This window comes from Bos grunniens, chromosome 3, assembly GCF_055505025.1.
Source record: "Bos grunniens cultivar Pamir isolate PY7600 chromosome 3, Bosgru_T2T1.0, whole genome shotgun sequence".
In the NCBI taxonomy this organism is placed as follows: domain Eukaryota; kingdom Metazoa; phylum Chordata; class Mammalia; order Artiodactyla; family Bovidae; genus Bos; species Bos grunniens.
Window position 1 is genome coordinate 96,401,046 of NC_141167.1, and position 19,363 is coordinate 96,420,408.

The 19,363-nt window shown below is 37.8% G+C and overlaps 1 protein-coding gene across 7 annotated transcripts in view; it reads right to left on the reverse strand.

Moving 5' to 3' along the window:
• The window catches only part of SPAG17 (sperm associated antigen 17), a 283,690-nt gene extending 268,346 nt beyond the window's left edge, over positions 1 to 15,344 (reverse strand). For all 7 annotated transcript variants that reach the window (XR_015160805.1, XM_086392104.1, XM_086392103.1 and 4 more), the window contains exon 1: positions 14,938 to 15,344. Coding sequence is in view for 6 of the 7 variants with exons in the window: in XM_086392104.1 (XP_086248230.1) it covers positions 14,938 to 15,024 (87 nt within the window). In the remaining variant the exon portion in view is untranslated. The remainder of the gene's footprint in view (positions 1 to 14,937) is intronic.
• Between the last annotated feature and the right edge of the window lie 4,019 nt (positions 15,345 to 19,363).

Consider the following 19,363-nt stretch of genomic DNA (forward strand, 5'->3'; position numbering starts at 1 on the left):
CTTTTGGATATACAATCAGTTACTTTCTTTCTAGAAACTCTTGAATCTGTCACTTCTTTTTTTATTCTCATGACAATTCATCTAGTTCAACCGATAACTACCTCAAACCTAGACTATTGAAAATACTTCCTACTGGGTCTATGCAAGCCTCCAAAACCTTCTTCCATTTATAACCTATTAATTTTTTTCAGAGACATCAATTTAATCATTTCATGTTTCCCTCACAGTATTTTAATTGTCTAACTCTTAGACTGCAAATTCTGTTCCACATGATCAAGACCTTTGGTCTCTAGACATGATTGCTCCTAGTTACTAAACACCAGAGAGATTAAGCTAAACAAGTTTCTTCAGAAAAACAGATCATTGCTTTAAATATATTTTAGAGCATATACCCTTCTGAGCAAAAGTGACATCTTCATGTCAAAGAGTAAAATAACACATCCACAATTATCTCCATCACAAAGGCTGAAAATCTGGTCCTAATAAATCATTTTTCCACAAACATTTTCCTAGGTTGCTGCTAAATTTATAAGGTATGCATGACAAGTTGAATAATAAACACTATCTAATGCATTATTGTGATTACAATAAAATGTGTGAATAATGAAACTCTATCCCTGTTCAGTCACCTAAATACTTATGCAAAGACAGAGGTGGCTGACATAATGAAAAAAAATATGAAAAAGAATGTATGCCAATGTATAACTGAGTCACTTTGCTGTACAGCAGTAATTAACACAACACTGTAAATCAATTATACATAAATAAAATTTTTTAAGACAACAGAGGTAGTTGAAGACAATATTCCTAACCTTTAACTAGTTTAACCAAAAGTCAATTATTAAATACATATATGGAGTCATAAGGGCTTCCCAGGTGGCTCAGTGGGTAAAGAATCCACCTGTAATGCAAATGTAGGACCTGGATTCCACCCCTGGGTCGAGAAGATCCCCTGGAGGAGGGCATGGCAATGCACTCTGGTATTCTTGGCTGGACAACTGCATGGACAGAGGGGCCTGGTGGGCTACAGTCCATGGGGTCTCAAAGAGTCGGACACGACTGAAGCAATTGAGCGCGTACACACACACACGCACACACACACACACACACAGAGTCATATGCATTTTTTGATATCAGATGATTTTTCACTGGTATTTATACAATTTGGGGGGTTTACTCCCCACACGTCTATTCAACATACCCTGCCTGAGAAACTGGTATGTTAGCTGTAACACGTAGGGCCACACACCATAGTAACATTTAGCAGAAAACAAAGAGGACTAACACAAAGTATCAAGGTTGTGAAGGGTAAAGAAGAGGTAAGGTCAGGAAACAGGACTGACTTCATTTTAGAAAGCATTTCACAAATTTTCATACTAAAAATACTGACTTACCTTGGAAGTGGAGGAAATGTTTCATCAGAGTTAGAAAACTTGCTTAAAAACAAAGGTAAGGTTAAGCAGACACTTCTCTTGATGGAGAAGCATTAACAGAGAGGAGGACCTTCTTTGTATATATCTTATTTAACCACCTTTATGCAAGATGTGCAAACAGTTACAGTGAAACAAAAGCTTTTAGAATTTGGTGCTAGGCGGTTTCTTTCATTGCCGTTTTGTCTAATTCCTTCATTTTGCAGATGGGAAAAGGAATCTATAGCATGGAGACTTGGTCAAGGTGTCACATAAAGGAAAAAACACATCCTGATTCCCAGACAACGGGCCTTCCTCTACCACTCTGCCTTGCCTTCACTGGCAGACACTGACAGTGACGCTGTGTGCCAAGGGAGTAATTAAACACTGCAGGGAGACTTGACAAAGCTTTCTGAATTGAGCAGGCACGTGTGTCAAATGACATTCATTGTATAAAATGTAAGTAGATGCATTGAAGAAAACATAATCTAAACTCTAGTTAGAAGTTTAGAGGCTTTATATAATGCAGCAATCCCACTCCTGGGCATACATCTAGAGAAAACTAATCCAAAAAGATACGTGCAGCCCTGTGTTCATGGCAGCATTATGTACAATAGCCAGGACATGGAAGCAAATTAAATGTCTATCGACAGATGGATAGATAAAGAAGATGTGGTACATACATACAGTGAAATATCACTCATCTATAAAAAAATAATGAAATAATGCCTTTTTTCAGCAACATGGATGGACCTAGAGATTTTTATCTTAACTAAGTCAGAAAGAGAAAGACAAATATCATATGATATCCTTTATATGTGGAAACTAAGAAGATATGATACAAATGAACTTATTCACAAAACAGAAACAGACACACAGACATAGAAGACAAACTTACAGTTACCAAAGGGGAAAAGGGCAGGGGAGGGATATATTAGGCTTGGGATTAGCAGATACAAACTACTGTATATAAAATAGATACGCAACAAGGTCCTACTGTAGCAAAGGGTACTATGTTTAATATCTTGTGGAATAGCATATGACAAAGACTATAGACATAGAGCTGAACTACCTCACTGTATACCAGAAACTAAAACAACACTGTAAATCAAATATACTTCAATTTAAAAAAAAGAAATTTCTTTTATGAAACGTTGAAAAAAACCTCATAGGCTTTGATGATCAGTTATAGGAAGGGTGACTGTTTAATGCTTTCCCATAACTCTCAGCTTAATGTGCTGCGGTTCTGGTTAAAAGGCCTTGGCTCACCAGATCTAGAAAAAAAGTGGGAACAAAATAGAAAACATTACCTTACAGCTGTACAAAACTAGAATATCTTTGTACTTGGAAAGCTGTGTTGAGTTTTAAGCGTAAAACCTAGAAAGGGACTGAATAGCTGGAAAGAGTCACAAAATGGCAAACAAACTGGCCATAGGGTAGGAGGGACTTCAGTGGGGATGAATGACTGGAACAAATTTAGATCAGAGAGGGAGAAAACTATTATAGTATGTCTTAGTCTGTGTGGGCTCATAACAGAATACCACAGACTTCGGGGGTTTTAAAAAACAGAATTTTGTTTCTTATAGTTTTGGAATTAAAAGTCCAATATCAAGGCACTTGCAGGTTGAGTGTCTAGTGAGAGTTCACTTCTTGGCTCATGGAGGCCCTCTTCTCACTATAATGTAACATAGCAGAAAGAGGAATCTCTCTGGAGTGTCTTTTATAAAGGCAATAATCCTCTTAATGAGAGCTCTACTTCCAAGGACCCATCTCCTAGTACCATCACATTAGGAATTTAGTTTCAACATATAGATTTGGTGAAGGACAGGGAAGCCTGGCGTGCTGCAGCCCATGGGGTGGCAAAGAGCTGGACACGGCTGAGCAATTAACAACAACAACAATATGAAGTACAGTAGAAATACAAAACAAAAAAAATTATGGAATTAAAAAGAGTGATAAGTGACTTGGAACTTCATATATTACTAATGGGGTATAAACTCGGAGAAGGCAGTGGCACCCCACTCCAGTACTCTTGCCTGGAAAATCCCATGGATGGAGGAGCCTGGTAGGTTGCAGTCCATGGGGTCGCTAAGAGTCAGACACGACTGAGCAACTTCACTTTCACTTTTCACTTTCATGCATTGGAGAAGGAAACGGCAAGCCACTCCAGTGTTCTTCCCCGGAGAATCCCAGGGACGGGGGAGCATGGGGGGCTGCCATCTATGGGGTTGCACAGAGTTGGACACGACTGAAGTGACTTAGCAGTAGCAATGGGGTATAAATGGGTACAATCCTTTTAGAAAACTCTGTGGTTGTAGCTACTAAAGCTAAACATAAGCCTGTCCTATGACCAGCTTTTCCATCCCTAGTTACATACTCAGGAAAGTGAGTACATATGTCCAAAGAAAAATCCATATAAGAATTTTATAGTAGTATCATTTGTAATATCTCAAACTGCAATGTCCCAATGTCATTGAGATGACCCAGATGTCAATCAGCAAGAGAATACACAAATAAATCACAGTACGTTCATACATGGAATACTGCAGTCATCAAAAAGAACACATGATTTATAATGCAACAACATGTATGAATTTCACAGACTTTATGTTAAGCATAAAGAGTTCATGTGTATCATTTAAATAAAATTTAAGAACAGGAAAAGTAATTGATGATGGTAGAATAGTGTTAATAGTCAGAACAGAGTTAATTTCCTTGGGGGTGTAGGTATTGTTTGGAAGAGGCTTGAGGAAATCTTCTATATGACTGAAAATGTTCTAGATCTTGGTGTGTACATATACCAAAAGGCATTAGAGTGAACATTTAATACTGCCATTTGTTTGTTTTACCTCAGCAAAAAAAATACGGAAGGTAGGAAGAATGTGATTTAAAGGTGGGTGGTTGTGGTATAACAGGAAGAATGACTGCATTTGTTTTCATCATTCCTCCAATTATGAAGGACTGAGTGTATTCAACAGAGGGGACCCAAAGACAATATGACTCACTACTTGTCCCTGAGAAGCGCACAGTCAAGTGAGAGAGCAGATCCACCAATAACTCTAATATAATTACCATCATCAAGGCATGCATACGTACTGTGGAAATATGGCGAACTTAAATAGGAAATAGGAAGTCAGTCTTAGTTGTACAGAGGAGGTACATCTGATTTATATAGGACTTTTTTTAGAAGGGCATTCTAAAAAAATCCTATATACATGAAGGCACAGAATTACCTAGCAGGTTTGAGTTGTGGAATTGTTAGGTATGACAGGGGCTGGGACAGAGGAGGGACGATGAGGCTGGAATGGAGCCCGGAAGAAGGGCCAAGTAAGTAATAGTAAGGGTTGAGATTGAAGCAGGATGTGACATGATCATATTGGCAGGACAGAAGGACAAATGGGTGGCCATGTAGAGGGAACACAGAGGGGAGAAGAGGAGACAGTTCTGATACCTCCTGGATACACACAAGTATGCCCACCTAGTGGGTGAACTGGACTATAGGCTGGATGGTAGGAAAAAATTGGTAAAATTAGGAATGAAAAATATAGCCTTGTTAGTACAAACTGATCAGTATAAGATGTTGCTTTGATCATTGATACCTGAGTTCCTTAGCAGTGTAGCATGAGGGGAATTTTGCAGCATGGCTTATGGTCTAGACTTTGTCCTGATAGGCAGCAAAGGTAAATTGTGCATCTTTCCCTAAGCACTCTGGGCTTCCAGAGGACCCCCAGTCATCCTCCTCAAGCTCAAACTATTGCTTCTGACTTGCTTAGTTTTTACAGTTTGTAAATGATAGTGTAATTCAATTCCTGTGTACATAATTTTTATTTATTATGTACTTATATTAATAACATGTTATGTTTATATAAGTTTATAATATAAACTGTTTAAAATGGAAATCCACAGTGAAGAGGACTTCAAAGTTGGATAGGTTTTTAAAATTTTTTTCAAGTATCATGAATAGATAAGTATTCTGACTTTTCAGGAGATCAAAGAAGAAAAATATAATCAATATAATCTGAGGCATATTCTGATACTATGTAAAAATAATTATGACATTAATAAATAGCTTGTATTTCTGAAGTGCAAAACAACATAATTCTTTCAACATAAACATATGATTAATTAAATTTGATTATATTGCAAATAATATAAATGTTGGGTGGAAATGGAACTCTTAAGTTTGTGTTGTTAAAAGTTGAATGGGCAAGCACATTTTTTTAATCAGAATGGCAAACAGGTTTTGCTAAAGCTCACAATTTCAAAAAGGACATTTTGAAATAATTAATGAAGGAAAATTTAAAGAACATAATATATAATCAGTTTCATGCATTAAAAAAACTGAAACAAAATTTTTAATCAAAATGTGTCAATGAAGTAATTGCAAAACATTTAAAAACATATCATCAAAGCTTTTAACATAACCTACTATGTAGTTAAACATAAGTGAGCATTTTTAGACATAAAATACTCAGCTGAACTTCAAAAAATAATATATGGGTGTACCACTGCAATGTAGATTTACAGCTTTGACTATGGCAAAGCATTTATCTACTGAAGGGAGAAGGAAACCTTTAGGAAAACATATAAATCAAAGTAGCACATTCAATTACTATTGCTAAAACTTTGTATGTTTCATGTAAAAGTGCTTTAATAGTACCTTATTTGCAAAACTCAAGATGATAAAACACTAGAATTCCCTGGTGGCTCAGATGGTCAAGAGTCTGCCTGCAATGTGGGTGACCTGGGTTCGATCCCTGGGTCAGGAAGATCCCCTGGAGAAGGAAATGTCAACCCACTCCAGTATTCTTGCCTGGAAAATCTCATGGAGCCTGGCAGGCTACAGTCCATGGGGTCGGCTACCGTCCATGGGGTCGCCAACAGTCAGACACATCTGAGTGACTTCACTTTCGGGTCTTTTCTTTTTCTTTTTCCTGTTAAAGATGCTAAAGATATTAATAGTTAAATGCTTTTTGTTGATCTGGGGGTGCCAGTAGGACAGCACCTGTGATATCTCAAACTATTTGAACAGGTACCAAGAAAGATGGCTTCACTGAGAACCATTAACATGAAAACAGTGCCAGAGTGGTGAAATGGAATTTCTGGAGTTTCAGCCCACAGTTTTTTGAAAAAAGTTCCAAATGTTTTGTTTCGGTTGTAACTCACTGTAGACCCAGTTGCATCATTATACCCAGATGATGCAATAAAAGATGTATATCAAATAAATCAATATAAATATTTTCTTTTCACTACCATGTATTAAACATAAACCAGAGACAATTAAATTAATTGAGATAATTAAGATAATTGAGCCCTTCTAAATGTCAGGTGCTGGTGATGTATTAATGAGTGAGACATATCCCTGCCCTCACAGAGCTTACTATCACAAGAGGGAAAACAGACACTAAGACAAATGAAGTAGAAGGTCAGGAACTGAACGAGAGTTGAGTGAATAGAGAGTGAAGATGTAGTTTACATAGGGAGGTCAGGGAAAGCAATATTTGAACAGAATTCCGAAGGACAGTTGGGAGTGGCTCATGTGACCATCTTGAGAAGGGTCATTCTAGGCAGAAGGCATAGCAAGAGCAAAGGCTGTAAAGTAGTAGTGTTCTTGCTGATGGATTCAAAGCCTGCCAAAAGGCCAGTGTAGTTAAAAGAACCACTGTGGTTGCTGTATGAGGACAAGACTACAGGGCAGCGAAAATGGGAGAAAGAGGCTAAGTTCTGAAACTCTTGAGCTGTTTGTAGCTAAGCAAGATAGCAGTACAGGTGGTGCCAAAAGAAGAGATGATCTAGATGATAAGTCAGTTTCAAAGGCAGAGCCAACAGGATTCAGCAAAGCTTGATTATGGGATACAGGAAAGGAGGAGGAACAATGAATGCAAGGGCTTTGGCTCTAGTGACTTGTTGAATGAATGGTGACACCCTTCAATGAGAAGATGAAGACTTGGGAGAGAACAGGTTTGAAAGGAAAAATCTAGAGTCTGGGTTTGGATGTGTGAATCTAAGATAACACGATAGAAGTTTTTAAATCTTCTCAACAATCTTTTTAATATCTGCAAAGGAGGTATGACCACTGTCTCTGTTTTATGGGTATCAAAACTAAGTCTTTGAGATTTTCTCATGAGCAATGAGTTGGGACTAATTCTGGAGATCAAAAAAGGAAACAGGCCAGGAAATTGAGGCAGTAAAAGCCAGTCAATGAATTTAATTCAGTAGGTATTTGTAGAAGACCACTATGTACTAATCACTATTAGGTGCTGTGGGCAAGAGGGAGGGAATTAAAAATATTAATCTTTTGCTATCCTCCAGGGATTTGCAATGTTGTAAGAGAATGCAGGAACAGTAGGTAACACTGAAAGTATTGTACCATAGCTCAAAGTAGGATAGCATTAAAGATAACAATCACTGAGGTAGCTTAGTGGAAGGAGGAAAGTCAATAAGGGCCAGAATAATGTGATTAAACTCCTTTCTGGAAGATATGTTGTTGTTTAGTGCCTAAGTCATGTCCGACTCTTTGCAACCCTATGGACTCTAGCTCACCAGGCTCCTCTGTCCATGGGATTTCCCAGGCAAGAATACTGGGATGGGTTGTCATTTCCATCCCTTCCTCATCCAGGGATCAAATCCATGTCTCCTGCACTGGCAGGCAGATTCTTTACCACTGAGCCACCAGGGAAGGCCCTGGAAGATATAAGGGAGGGTTTTAATGAGAAGAAGTTGGATGGAGGCAGGGAGATCTTCAGGCCAGGAAACTGCATGAGAATAGTCAGCATGTGCCTGGGGATACCACAAAGATCATTCAACTGGAGCAAAGGAAGATAAAGATGTTTGGGCAGAGAAAGACCAAATTAGGCAGGGTTGTGAAAGCCAGGCAGACTATCTCACATTGTACCCTGTGGGTAACTGGAAGCTAATGATGGTTTCTATGGCTAGAGCTGAAACATGATCAACGTTCACCATTTCTTAACTAACATTTTCCTAGTACGCTGCCAAACTCATACTGGCAACACTTAACATTTTACTTGTATTTAATATTTTTCATTTGCAATAAAAATGATCACATATAACATCCAGGTAGATATTTTGACATGCAAACTCCCTTTGGTTCCAAACTCATTCAAATAATACATTTTTGTCCAAAAAGAGAAATTATAATGTGAGGTTATGAAAAGTCCATTTCCCTCTTAACATTCTTCCTAGCAACTCAGTTGCTTTCATTGGCTTTTATTAAAACAACCTTTGTGCGAACTGGCAATTTGTTTTGTAAATATCAGTGAAAGCATATTTCAGAAAATATTGTAATAAAAACCAACTCAATTTCAGAAATATGCTTGCTGCCAGACATCAGTCTTCAGCTCATATTATGAGTATTTCCAGTAAGTCTTAAATACACATTAACATGAGAAATAGGTTACTGTTGAAGATCAAAAAAGTTGAAAAATCCTGCACTGCCTCTCAAAAATTATTCAAGGGTTCTGTCCAATAAAACATATTTCTCTTTTGATAAACTGCATTCATAATGGTTTCGAGCACAACTGAACATTTTTCCTCCCAAACCTACTTAGACTGTTTATTATCATCCTAGCATCTCTATACTTTATAACTTTATTTAAGAGGTCTGGAATATAAACATTTCAGCAATACCTGTCCAAAACCCTTATCTACTTTCCAAACCTTTACAAGGTGTAAGCTTTGTTCCAGACTCCCAGAAATTTCATTACTGTTTTTTCCAGTGTATACAACTCAGCAATTGTCACTAAGCTATGTTTAATAAGAGACAAGTATTATTTCCCAACTGATGTATAATATAATGAGGAGTAACCGCTAACTTGGAGAAGGCAATGGCACCCCACTCCAGTACTCTTGCCTGGAAAATCCCATGGACGGAGAAGCCTGGTGGGCTTCAGTCCATGGGGTCGCTAAGAGTCAGACACGACTGAGCGACTTCAATTTCACTTTTCACTTTCATGCACTGGAGCAGGAAATGGCAACCCACTCCAGTGTTCTTGCCTGGAGAATCCCAGGAACAGAGGAGCCTGGTGCGCTGCCGTCTCTGGGATCGCACAGAGTCGGACACAACTGAAGCGACTTAGCAGCAGCAGCAGCAGCAACTGCTAACTATATGTTCTAAAGAGCTTTCACTTTAATGCCTCCTGGTTGGCAGAGAAATATCTCTGTGAAGTGAAATGGAATCATTGCATAACATTTTTGGGGGTACTGCTACAATCAGCCTATTTATCTGCTGTGATACTTTTTTTTATATAAATGTTTTCTGTCCCTTCCTCTTCTCTTGGAAACAGCTCCTTAGTCTACTAACTGTCCTGTCCTGGTTTCTACAATAAAAGTTTCTTCATATTCCAAAGTAAGTCAGTGAATTAATTTTGTACAGATTTTGAGTATGGGTTTGTGTGCCTAGAAACATGCTAGTCATTGTGGAGTAGATTTAAGGAGTATAAGATATGATTTTTCTGTGAAGCAGCTCACATGATACTTAATGCTCTATAAAACATGAAATGATAGCAAATAATTCAAGGCATACTTGCAACCAAGGACTGAGCTGTAAAAGACAGGGCCAAGAGCAAAGGTGAGGGAAGATAAATGTGGGTTAGGGTAGTTAGGAAAGCTTACTGCAAGGCATGGCTTTATGAGAGCCTAACTTTCTCCAGCAGCTCATTGGCTCCTTCGTGTGTCTGTACTTCAAGGAGACAACTGCCTTGCCTGGAGCAATTCAATTTGATAGTTAAACGGGGACCAGTTTAAAGAGGGTTGAAGAAGCCAGGGTGATTAGGTTTTGAGAGTACAGACAGTCGCTGATGCTTTCTGATGGAGGAGTGAACACGGTGTGAGCAGTGTTTAGGAAAGGTACAGTGGCCACTGGTTTCACACACAGGCTTGGTGTGACAAAAATAGATGACTCCATAATAAGTAGAGGTGAGGGGCTACTGTAAAAATTCAGGGATCAAAATGAAGAATGAAGGCTTGAGAAAAGAGAGGAAGAGACAAAAGTGAGAAAATATTAAAGGAAATATTAAGAGAGCTTTGAGGCCAGCTGAAGAAGAAGAGCAATGACTCACTCTTGATGAACTTCAGTGACTAAGGATTCCAGTGCCACTGACAGACATTGGAAAGTGGAGAGATGAAGGTGGTCTGAGACACTGAGGAGCCAAATTTCCACAGGCACAACCAGGAAATGTGGCATATTTCTAGGTAGTAGAAGGAGGCATTTTTTCACACTTAATAGCATTTTGTATAGATCTTGAAATTTGAAACAAAGTATTTAAATTTCTCCTTAAATTTGGTTTCAAATATATTTTTTAATTGCAAGGTCTATATTAAATGCTATAGTTATATCATAACATATAGTTCTATTAAGGAAGAAGGACTAGAGAGAAAATCTGTAATCTGGTCCCTCACGTGCCAATTCATTGCATATTTTTGGACCAGAATTTAACCAGAACTTAAAATACTTGAATCCTCAGATCTCTTAAAGAAGCAGGTTAGCCCAAATACCCCAGGAGCCTCAACCTCTGAGTGAGTATTGTGAAGGACAGCATTACCATGTATATTATTAATCTGTGCCTTTGATGCAAATATTATTATTCATTTGAAAGGGATAAACATACACCGATAATGAAAATATATAAATTTTAAAAGCAAGACCCCATGAGTCTCAGTAAAGACCTAAATATATTACAGTAGATATTTACAAATGTTTTAAAATATGTGGATATTTATATTAAAGAAGGATCAAAAGCTTAATCAAGAAGTAAAATCTTATGAATGTAAGGTAAATGACAGTAAGTGTCCAATACCTAAGTAGGGTATTAGGGACCTAAAATCATCTTTACAAAGTGAAATCAGCAAATTTGATCAGTTTGATTAGTGAGGCTGGCTGGGTTAAGGTATATGTGGATTGCCAGAATTTTTTTTTTTCTGGTTTTTAACAGTTTCTATGGTGGGTCACAGTAAGCAAATGAAATAATTGCTATGCAAATAGTTGGTCTTACAAGTTATGGCTGCCTTCTTGCCACACCTAAAAATGAGACCTTAAACTTGGAATAAATGAAAAGATATAATCATCCAAGGATATGAAAGTATTTAAGAATTGCTGGGAGGGATTGGGGGCAGGAGGAGAAGGGAACGACAGAGGATGAGATGGCTGGATGGCATCACCGACTCGATGGACGTGAGTTTGAGTGAACTCCGGGAGTTGGTGATGGACAGGGAGGCCTGGCGTGCTGCAATTCATGGGGTCACAGAGTCAGACACAACTGAGTGACTGAACTGAACTGAACTGAACTGAAGAATTAAGATTAACAAAATCTCAAACCACGCTCTACCTATGAGATTTCTAAATCAACTCAAACTTTTGGAGACTCCTCAAATTCTGAAGACCACATTTTTGGGACAAAAATCCACAATTAAAAAAATGGGTGTTTCCAGGTGCTGGGTGGGGGAGGGAGGTAGTGGAATTAGGAAATGGATATAGTTTCAGTTGAGGAAGATGAAAGTGTTTTGAAGATGGAAGGTGGTGATGGTTGCACAATAATGTGAAGATACTTCATGCCATTCACTGAACGGTACATTAAAAATGTTTAGAGTGATAACTTTCTTGATATATGTATGTTTTACCACAATAAAAAATACAAATAAAGATATCTTAGACCAAAATGCTTCCAGATAGCACCTTTTATCACCGAGGACCTGGGTTAACACCTGTTCCTCACTGTGGCCAGTAGAGGCTGCCTTGACAGTTGCATGAAAAGATTTTAATTTATATAACACCAAAGCATCTCTAACACTTAATGCTGCTAGATACCATAAATATAATGTCTATGTCATATACAAGACAACATTAAGATGCATTTTTATAGTCTTGTCCCTAAATATTTCCAATTTACCTAATTTGAAGTGTGACAGTTCAATACACTAATAATGTAATATATTCATATATAACAATATTATCTATTCACATATATAATAACAAGCTAAATGTTTGGATAACAAAGTTAGTAAATGATCATTTGGTTGACAGAATTAATTTACGAGCAATGTATACCTAGAAGGTATCTAACCTGCATTTTTTCCTCTCTCAATTTAAGTGTCCCAGGTTCATTTAAGGCACATATTGGTCTCCTTTCTGAAAATAAGTGTCCTCCTGCTTTCTACCTATTCAAACTTTACCTATTCTTCAGAACTCAGATAAAGGTAAATATCTTAAAAAGCATTTCCTGGCTATCTCAGCCCCCTTTGATCTTCCTAACCTCTAGACTAAATATAATCATCTAATGCTTAGAAAGAGACTGCCTTGTATTATTTGCTATCACTTTGTGTTTTAGAGCCAACTAAAATGTACTGAAAATTTGATGATTATTCTAGCCTCCAAGAGACAGCCCAAAATGCTGATCCAAAGTAAATTTACTAAAACCAAGTTGTGAACCTATTTATTTTCTGTAAACTCTAGTGCTGGTCCATGCAAACAGGACTTCAAACTTACTATTGATTAGGACTATTTAATCAGTTAATTCTAAAAACTGGCTTATGGAAGACTGAGAGGAAAACTTCCCTCTCCCTTCACACACAATCACAGAGTCGCACACACATACTCAACCATATATAATGGAGCACAGTTTGCACAGCGGTAGAACTCCATAGAAAGAAACCCTGGGAACTAAAGCAGTAACATTTTTTGCACACCCAATATGTACAAATAACTTTGCTAGGCCCTATGAATAAGGAATTCACACATCTATAGTCATCTTTAACCCAAATTCAGTCTATTACATTGTGGTTAGGGCATGCCTCTGGGCACTGGACTTCAGGCTTAATTTGGGAATTTTCCTCTGGGATCAGACATGAAACCAAGCTGAGAAAAAAATATGAGAGGAGGTGGAGGGTAGTTGCCTTCCCTCTGCAATAAAAAACCTTCAGTTTGTTGTATTTCAACAAACTGACCAAAGTTTACTTGTTGTAGTTAAAGTTACATATTTCTTTGAGTCCAAATTCTTTCTATTACATATAAGATTTATTGAAATTATATTGTTTAGGCAGGAACAAGAAAGCTGAATATTATTTCAGGTTTTCAAATCATAAGGGAAAATAGTGCCTTTAGGTTTTCCATTCAACTAGGAAAATTATAGCTTCATATTTGCAACACTAAAGCTTAATGCAATGTCAGCAGCTCCATCAAACTCTGTTGTTCAGCAGTTTATAATTCAAGCAGAAATGTTCTCTCCAAGCCCAAACTTGGCCTACACAATTTCAAAGAAAATGGAGAAAAAATTATTTTGGCTAGTACTGAATTATAAAAGCAAAAGAGAGGGTGCTTTTATAGACTATTTTAAAAAACATCTTTGAGAATTTGAGAACGTAACTGGGAATTACTGAGTTGACATCCTTCATTCCTAAGGTTATAGAAATAACCCCAATTTCCATGACATCATGTCAGAATCGGCAATATCTCAATTACTTTCACAAAATTCTTCATCTGGTGGAATTTCATATCAGACAGGATCACTGTTCACAGGGAAAAACAATAATAGTGGAAAATAAGGACAAATAGAAATCTCTCATGAGAACATCATGAAACTTCAGATGTATTTTTCCTTTAAGTACTCACTCTCTAGTGCAACAGATATGCATAGAAAATGAAAAAAATTTTTTTCCAGTTTTTTAAGGTGTTTTTGGAATAGCAGCCCGGAATTCCCAGAATTCCTCCTTGCAAATGTTATCTTTGACTTAGAAACAACTTAGTGTTGAAGTGAATTTCTGGCAGCAGATGACAGGAGGTACTGGGCTGCCCAACTCACTGGAGGTGGTGGGTATGAGTAGAGTGGAGAACTGGTCAGTGATGGATGGCAGGTGGGTTATAGATTGCCTTTGTGTCATCCTATGGATGAGTCTAGCAGTCAACCCCTCACTACTCTGATCTCCTAGACTACCTTCAAAATACATCAAAACGTTTGATACTGTGGTATTAGGGCATTGCATAAGAAAGTCATCCTTTCCTATCTGTAGAAGGCTCCTTTGTATTAAATACACTGATACCAAATGCATTGATACTCCATGTCTGTTTTCATACAGCTCTTACTGAAGCCGTACTATGTGCCAGGCTACAAATGAGTCAGCAGGATTTTTACCTCAGGAGAAATCAGGAGAAAGTGAGTAGTTCATAAAGACAACTCCAGTACATTTGCGGAGTACCTTCTGGATGCCTTCACTGAAAAGGATGGTGAGATGTCAGAGCCTCTACTCTTCCCCCACCACTCACTTTCATCCCCTCTTGAAACCCAAGTCCCCTTTTCTCTTCCCTCAATGCTCCCTGCGGGTGGGACCCTAGGATTTTTGTGAACAAAACCATCAGTCCTGGGAGAGCGGTGCCAAGTACAATTTTCCGAGGGGGCAGCGGTGATGTCTAGAAGAGAAGGCCAGCCTGGCAGCGTCGCCTGGAGTCTGGCTCGGGCTTTCAGCACTGGAGTCGGGGTAGGGGGGTGGTCAGAGAGGATTTACGGGGTTCCGGGCATACCTGGTTGAATTGTGCAGCTATGAGCGAGGGTTCCCATATCTTAGAGCCAGTGGTGGTTGTCCCGCCTTTCTCTTTCTTGGGTGCCATGCAAAGAACGGGAGGAGCATTAGCCTCTAAACTGGCCTCAGGCCCGGACTAAGCGTCCCCGCTGCCACAGTAACCGAAGCCACGCCCAGTTCCTGAAGGGATTGGCTGCCCTCTGCTAAACCTGTTCTAAAGGCTCTGGTCAACCGCTTCCGTCGCCACGGTAACCGGCAACTTGTGGGCGGGACTCCAGTCCCCAAGGTTAAATCAGAAATTCCCAGTCGTAGAAATGTGCAAGTGGAGGAGGAAAGGATACAACTAGCCTCGAGCTGGTCAAGCTACTTTCTTTTACTCCCACCCTCTGCTGCTTCTTTAGAGCCTTCTCTGGTCCGAGGAATTGTCGAGAAATTCAGAATCCCTAGAATCCCGTCCACGACTTCTTTACCAAGATTTCTTCCACCTTGGGAAACTCAGAATGAAGAACTGACTCCACTCAGAGGACAGCCCATGCTGTTTTCTCTTCCTCTCTAATCTGCCCAAGATGCTTCTCTATGTGAAGCCAAATTTGTCTCTCCCTCCATCCCCTGCTTTGGTCTAGGTTCTGCCTCCCAAGGCCTTACTAAAACAGGTCCAATTACTCTTGCACAGGATCCTTGATATAACTGTAATCAGAAAGAGTGTCTATAAACTGTTTTCTCTTCCTGATTAGCCCAAGTTCTTTTACACTGTGCTCCACTAAGTAGTCTTTTCCCTCTTTCCCTCACATAGCACCAATATCTAAAGTATCCTGATCAGAGTTCCCAAAGTAATAATGAAAGTTACCATAATAATCTAACAACTCTTGTTTCTTGAGCACTGGTTATATGCTGTACATTGTTACATTATTTACTTAAAAACAATCTTGCTCCAAGTCTCACAGTGTATCACTGATGGCACTAGAATTAAAATCCAGGATTATATGAATCCCAATTTCAGTGTGCTTAAATTCTACACTACTATTACCACTGTTTTAGGCCTGCTAAAATGAGAGATGTCTCTCTTTTAGACTTATTTTTATTTAATTTTTATTACAATGGGACAACTTTGAGGACAACCAGGGGCAGAGTTCAGCCAAAGGTATTTTGCTATTTCTTTAGTCTTTAGTCTTTTTCACTATATAATGCAGTGTGACCAGTGCTTACCCATTCCTCCCAGCCCTGCACTTGGCCTGGAGGTGAGGTGTTTCAATTATTCCGATGGGCCAGGGTAGCTAAGATGATGCATGTGACTTGAAGCTTAACTTCATTCAGCACAACCTGCAGATGATCCTTCATTGCAAGAAAGTGTTCTGACACTTTTTATTGCTTTTTTTGAGGAAGAAATTGTGTTTGAATGGGATAATGATACCTATTTACTACTGTCTTACTTCATCTGAGGTTTAAAGATGATGCTTCTTTTCAACTATTGTTCATAATTTGGATCAATGAAAGGAAAGTTTCTCCTCCTACCCCACTTCTTTACAACAGATATTAAAGAGAAAGTATAATTTATAGAAAGTCTTTCCACAGGAAATTTACAAAAAAAATTCCACTTTTATTTTCTTGTTGAAATATGAATGGTTTATCTTTTGGGAGAGTAGATGCATGCAATCACAAATCACAACCTGAATCCCTTTCTTCTTGTCATAAGGATAAAATATCTGATGCATAGTGATGCCAGAGGTATCATGCCAGAAAGGGATTTTCCTGAGGGTCTCCAGAGCAACCACCCAGGCCACCATTGACTCATTATCATAGAATTTTCTCCAAAATTTGATTCTTCACTAAAATTTTCTATATAAGATGAAAACTGTCTCTGGATTATGGCTTGAATATAAAGATTCAAGCTTTATATTGAATATATAAACACTTATAAATAAAAAAATAAGTAATAACTGATTACATCATTCTGAATTTTGATCATAATTTTTCCTATAGGTTTTTATTGTTTGGGAAAAAAAAGTCCTATGTCTTTTCTAAAAAAGCAGTAAAAAAGCTTGTTGTCCTTCCAGTTATGTTTTATAAGAAAAAATTGACTAGATGTTTATATATGTCATACCATGTTATCAATTTTCTTTCTTCTTGAATGTGAATGCATATTTCAAATAAAACATATTACATACAATCAGTTCAGCAAGATCACTAGCAGATGATTAATAAAACAGACTGCAGATAAGAAAGAAAAACAATGGAGAAAAATGAAATAGGGAGAAAAGAGTAAAATTAAGTGTTATTTTATAATCACAGAGAAAATGTCACTAGCTTTGTCTTACAATTTAAAGTTGTAAGTTACATCTTCCAAGAATTGTTCGTTCTCTTCCCATATTTGCCTGTTTATTGGGGTGACACAGAAATCCCTGAATCTCTGAATGATTGCTGTGACGCAAAGGGCCCCTTTTCCCTTAGTTTTGCCTTGATTTCTCCACCAAAGGTATTTGCTTGAGAACATTAAGTATATGATTAAGTGAATGAGAAATAGGCTTTTATTTTCTTAAGCTGCTGAAATGTTGGAGTTTGCTATAGCAACTAAAGTTACTGTAACTATTCCAGTATTTTTAATAGTTTTCATTTGAGAATCAGCTTTTAGTAAATCTAACAGTAGTCGGCCTTCAAAATGGCATGAGAAAACAGCCTTGTTACTTTCAAGTAGGCAGGGTGCAATCTGGCTACTGTGAACAGCACAAAGATCTAATTCCTGCTGTTCGAGAGACTTCATTTAGTATTACCAATGAGAGCTCATCCTTTGCCTGGACTTCCACCTGCTCATACAGCACATTCTTTCACCTATTCACCAAGTAAACGCATTTCTTACTTTAAAATAGTCTGCATATTAGAGTGATACAACAGACTAGTCTGCCCATGTCACATATACTTAGAATATTTGCCCATTTTTCAGAAGATGAATCTACAAGATCCTTTGCTAGACATTTAAACACACTAATTGTAATTTAGCAAGTGATTTTTTTTAAAAGAACTGAACATTTTAAAATTCAAAAATAAAGATTTCAAGAAGGAAGAATCCACTTGCAATATAATTTTTAGTAGTTCCATTTGTAAAGTCCTACCAGAATAAATTTAAATATAGGTTTTCCAAAATTGATTTACAGAATTAAAGATAAAGATTTTTATTACATAATATTTTCCCCTAGTTTTGGCTTATTTCATTATTCTAGAGAAAGTGGTATGCTAGATAATTTATGATACAAAAGGGGAAGACACTATATAGTAACCAAATTTATAGGGAGTTTCATCTTAGAATTGGTCTGTTTAATTTCAGAAAATAGGTGTGAATGACAATGTTCATAGTTTTAAGAAGCAAAAGCCTTTCAGCTAAAAGTGTACCCTGCCAAGAATAGAGAAAAAGAAAAAAAGCATTACCATCTGTCATACATTTATGCTCTTTTGGTATAATAAATTGTTTCCCCCACTAAATATAAGTTGAAACTTTATAAGCATATACTTTACTACATAAATTTTCCCATATGTCAGTGGCTAAAACAAAACTACACTATTCAGAGAATTTTCTTTCACATTAACAGTCACTCCTGGTTTGTTTTAGTTTTTCCAGTAAGATTTTGCATTTAATATTATTTAGCTCACCAAGGACTGTCTCCTTTAAGGGTTGCAGTTTCTTTAGGATACTATGGTTACAAAAAATTATTTTTTTCAAGTTTTATGATTTGCTCTTACAATAAGTTCAATGAATTCAGGTGTAAAATCTAAGGCATGAAAGGGTCTGATACCTGACCCTTTCATATGTGAAAGGGGCTAGCCAGCTATTGATGTGTCCAGTTTTTCCACGGTTACCAGGTAGCATCAGAAGCTATGGACAGATTCACCTGTAGGCCAAGACTGCAGGTATTCAAAGTACATGGAGATGCAGCAACTTGCTTGATTTCGGCTCAGAAGGCCTCACAGATGACCTCTGGTTTCTCAGACTGGCATCCTACATCTAAGAACACCTTTCACTATCTGGTTGTGCTATTTACCATCACGATCTTTGTGTTGCTAACCTTCCAGATAGCATGTTATAACGCATTGTCCTGGAGTTTTTATTGTGTGTGATGCAGAGGGCTTGATCTCTTTCAGTGACAAGGTCCAAAACATATGGAGAATATTACACCTGCATTCAATGGTCAGCATTAGCTTCCTATTCCATCCTGAGTGCAATTTAAAGTGTTGACTTTAATCTTTAAAGCCCCTCATTGTTTAGAAGCCAGTTACTCCAGATATCACATCTCTCCTTATGCATCATCGTGGCAATTAAAATCAGCTGCAGGCTTGCAGTTCCTAATCCCTAGTGAATTGTGGGGAGCCTGGGAGTAGATCATTTTCTAAAGAAGAACTTCCCTAGGAACCCTGTTTCCGTCAGTGATAAAAGCAAT